At 51.4% G+C, this 4,100-nt stretch overlaps 1 protein-coding gene across 2 annotated transcripts in view; it reads right to left on the minus strand.

The window, feature by feature from the left end:
- Positions 1-489: 489 nt before the first annotated feature.
- FBXO47 (F-box protein 47) overlaps positions 490-4,100 on the minus strand; it is a 13,034-nt gene continuing 9,423 nt past the window's right edge. For both annotated transcript variants that reach the window (XM_015616039.1, XM_033511540.1), the window contains exons 7-10: positions 3,472-3,618; positions 2,895-3,037; positions 2,431-2,590; positions 490-1,398 (exon numbers count right to left, since the gene is read on the minus strand). In XM_015616039.1, the coding sequence (XP_015471525.1) occupies positions 1,280-1,398; positions 2,431-2,590; positions 2,895-3,037; positions 3,472-3,618 (569 nt within the window). In that variant the 3' untranslated portion in view covers positions 490-1,279. The remainder of the gene's footprint in view (positions 1,399-2,430; positions 2,591-2,894; positions 3,038-3,471; positions 3,619-4,100) is intronic.

Raw genomic sequence — 4,100 nt, forward strand, 5'->3', positions numbered from 1 at the left:
CAGTCAGGGATCTGAGCTGGAGATTCCTGGAGGAGTTTTCCCGTCTCTGTTCTCACCTCGAGGGGGTTTTCTCCTCGAATTTCGGCTTCACTGCGGACACCTCGGGTTCTCTGAGTGGAAACCAGAGCCGGGAATTTCTCTCCTTCCCTTCTCCATCCCCTTCGAACAGCCGAGGGCAAAGAGGGATGAAAGGGATGTTCCCGGAGTTTTCCAGCAGCTGGAGGGGAGGTTTCACCTCTGCCATCTGCCGGCGCCTGACTTCCCGGAGCAAAACCCTGCCTGGAACTGTGGATTCCACAAAAGCCGCCAGGAATTTTAGGGCACAAACTTCGGAGCTGCAGGTGGGGGCAGCTGAGATAAATCCGTGATAAATCAGCTGTTCCCACACTTCCCGAGCTAAATTTGGGGAAGGCTGGGGCTGAGGGAAGCCTGGGAGGGTGGAAAAGGGAATATTCAGGTGGGGAAAGAGGCTCTGCGGGAACCTGGAGGTTGCAAACAGCACAGAGAGATTTTTATTGCCATCACAGGGGTTTGTCTGGAAGGTAACAGAGCAGAAAATCAAACCCTTCTCTGAGCAGCAAATATTTATCCATTTAATGAACCAGAGTTTTAATTTAATGTGTTTAATGGGTGTCTTCAACTCTGCTAAATCCTAAAACACTTCAACAGTTGCTACCTGGGGCAGGGGGAGAGATTTGAAGTTTCTCCTGCTTTAGAAAAACCTGGAGATTGAGAGGAAAAAATGCCTTGCTTGATCAAAGCCCTGGAATTGCTTTCAGAAATCACTTTTCCCTCGAGCTGAATGTACAAACCACGGAGCATTTCTGTCACAGAGCCTGAGTCAGAGAATTTGGCAAGCTGGAAAAATGCAGCTCCTCAAATCCCCGTCCCTCCCTTTCTCCTCAGATTCCCAAGAGAAAATAAATGTAAGAGCTCTGAATGTTTTGGGTTCTGGGCTGAGATAACTCGAGTTTCAGTTGGTGTCTGCACATCAGCTGTGGAAACCATGTCATTTTTATTGTGTGTGCAAACATGCACAGTGGGAACAGAGTGCAGTTTGTGTTCCCAACGGAGAGGCCTCTTCCCTGGAGGAGCAGAGCACAGGGAATGGAATTCCAAGCCCTCCATGAGCTCACTCAGCTGGCCTGACACGGCTGGGCCCAGCCTCTGCCACTCCAGCTCTTACTGGGAATTGCAGGAATAATCAGGGACTTCTTTGGGAATGTCCAAAGGGAAAGAAAGAGAAATCCAGCAGGAAGGGAGGAAGGCTCTGTGAGGTTCAGGTGGTGCTGCTGCTGCTGCCCATGGCCATGTAGAGGATTTCCTTGTGGAAGTTGGCCTGTGCATTCACCAGGTGGAACAGGTTCAGGAAGCTGCTGTCCTCCTCATCCCTCTCCCCTGGCAGGGCACAGAAACCACGGGAAAGGAGCAGTGAAGGTGGAGAATTCACCCAGGCAGGCCCAGTGAGCTCTGCAGAGGGAGGCAGCAGCCTGTGCTTGGGGCTGGGCTTTATCCTCAGCCTCTGCCCCACGGCAGCACAGCCAGGAGGGAACAGCTCCCAAATTCCCTCCCCAGCCTGCCCAGGGACACACAGGAACAACTGAACAAGGAGCTGAGCTGATCTGAGCTGAGCTGGGCTGGGCTGAGCTGATCTGAGCTGATCTGAGCTGAGCTGATCTGAGCTGAGCTGGGCTGAGCTGAGCTGAGCTGGGCTGAGCTGAGCTGGGCTGAGCTGAGCTGATCTGAGCTGAGCTGAGCTGGTCTGATCTGAGCTGGGCTGAGCTGAGCTGAGCTGAGCTGAGCTGGGCTGAGCTGATCTGAGCTGAGCTGATCTGATCTGAGCTGGGCTGAGCTGAGCTGAGCTGAGCTGGTCTGATCTGAGCTGAGCTGATCTGAGCTGAGCTGGGCTGAGCTGAGCTGAGCTGAGCTGAGCTGGGTGTTCCTCACTCCAGCAGGGCTGCAGCTGGTGCAGCTTTAGGCTCAGCCCAAGCTGGACTTTAGGCCCAGCTTTCTGGCGGGACAGATTTGAAGCCACTGTTGGTTCCACCATCCATTGCACCAGGAATCTCTTAGCAAGAGAAATCATTTCAAATAAATATTTCTTCCCCTTTATGACACTGGTTTGGTTATTTTTGTTGCCCAGAGCAGCTGTGGCTGCTCCTGGATCCCTGGGAGTGTCCAAGGCCGGGCTGGATGGGGTTTGGAGCCACCTGGGATGGTGGGAGATGTCCCTGCCATGGTATGAGTGGCTCTGGATGAGCTTTAAGGCCCCTTCCCACCCAAACCATTGTGAAATTCTGGAAATCTGGGATTTTATGATCTCCAACCCCTCAGGCTGTGCAGGACTGCCCAGCCTGGGGAGGGAGGGAAGGTCAGGCAGTTCTGGAAGCCGTGGCTGGCTCCAGAACTGGCCCAGGGGCCCAGCCTTACCGGCCAGCACTGCCTGCATCATGTCCATGAGCATGTGAGCAAAGGTGTTCTCCAGGCACTGCAGGAAGTTGTTCCTCTCCCAGGGAGTGCTGAAAACCTTGCAGACCTTCTGCATCATCTTCACTGCCCAGTCCATGCAGTACAGGTCCTTCTCACACACCTGCAGGGCAAGGGAAGGGTTAAAACCACAGCTTTTGAAGCAAGATCTCAGCGCTGGCTCTGGGCTCTGGATCAGCTGTGACAAGGCCAGGAACATCAGGGGCTGTGACAAGGACACAGAGCTCGTTCTTGCTGGCACAAAGGGAATTCTGAACCTTTTGCTGGTGGTGCTTTTCCTCAGGGATGTGCTGGAGCAGAGAGGTGGGAGAGCAGCCAGCTCCTGGCTGGATTGATTCCCAGTGTGTGGGAGCAGGGGAGGGGAAACTTCTCCAGGCTGAGGCAGCAAATCTGGGAGTTGTACTCACCAGAGCCATGAAGACCATGAGCCTGGCCAGCTCCACAGCTCTGCCATTGACAGCTTTGCTGGCCATGAAGGTGAAGCAGATGCTGTTCCCACTCAGGAGGAGGAGCCGGGCGTTGTTCTCCATCAGCCACTCCTGGGGAAGGACTTTGGAAGGAGGCAGAGAGGGTTTCAGTCACCTCTGGGCAAAAAGGGAGCAGTGAAATTGCACAAATAATCCCTGCCAGTGATAATCAGAGCTCTCCACATCATCTCTGTGACACAACCTCGGCCAAAACTCTCAGTGTAGCTGGTAAAATTCTTCAGGAGAATTTTGCCCCAGCAAACAATGTTTGGACAATGTTTCCTGAATAATTCGTGGCAGGATTTGAATTTTTAAAAATCTGGATGGATTCTTAAAGGATTTCTCTGTGGGGAAAGACAGCCTGGATGTGTAAGGGACACTGGGTTTCTCTCTTCCCAGTGTGGTGACTTTTCCAGTTAAGCCACAGCTACTGAGAGGAATTTTGCAGCACTCAGCTGGGTTTGGAGGACGTGAGGATCCATAATCCCGGGGATTAATGATAAAGGCAAAAACACACCTGACAGCTCATCCACAAGACTGATAACATCATCTGCTGTCCATTCTCTAGCTTCTGTACCATACAGCAGCTTAATTGCATCAGCTAAACCCTTCAGACTGGTCTCATCTGTTGGTCCTTCTATCATTTTCTGCCAGACCACGTGTCCTGAGTGATATATCAATCACAACTGCTAGTAAGTGACATTCTTTAAACAAGGAACTTGCTAAACTGAGCCTCACAGCAGGGGCAGAGCAGAGGAGTTCAAGTGACACCACTGAGGTTTTGTGATTATTTTCCATCTGTCATTTTAGAAGGGACAGTGAGTCAAGCTTAAAGAAACTCAGGTTTAATAATTAGGTGAGAAAAGGTGTTTTCCTTCAGGGAAATGGGTGCTTCTTTGAGATGGATTTGAGTTAAGTCTACCCCAAGCAGGGGAGAATAGAGGAACAGAGCTGAACTGAATTGTTCATTGAAGTGTAACTTATATTTGTGTGTGTGTATAATTTATATATTTTATGCAGTGATGTCTGGTTGAGCAGAACAGTTTTCTCCCAGGCAATGCAATGGCTCCAGTGGCTTCAGGTGGACAGAGGGCAGGTTTAGACTGGGCCTTAGGAAGGAATTCTGTCCCTTCCCTTCCCTTCCCT

This window comes from Parus major, unplaced genomic scaffold, assembly GCF_001522545.3.
Source record: "Parus major isolate Abel unplaced genomic scaffold, Parus_major1.1 Scaffold335, whole genome shotgun sequence".
Lineage (NCBI taxonomy): Eukaryota > Metazoa > Chordata > Aves > Passeriformes > Paridae > Parus > Parus major.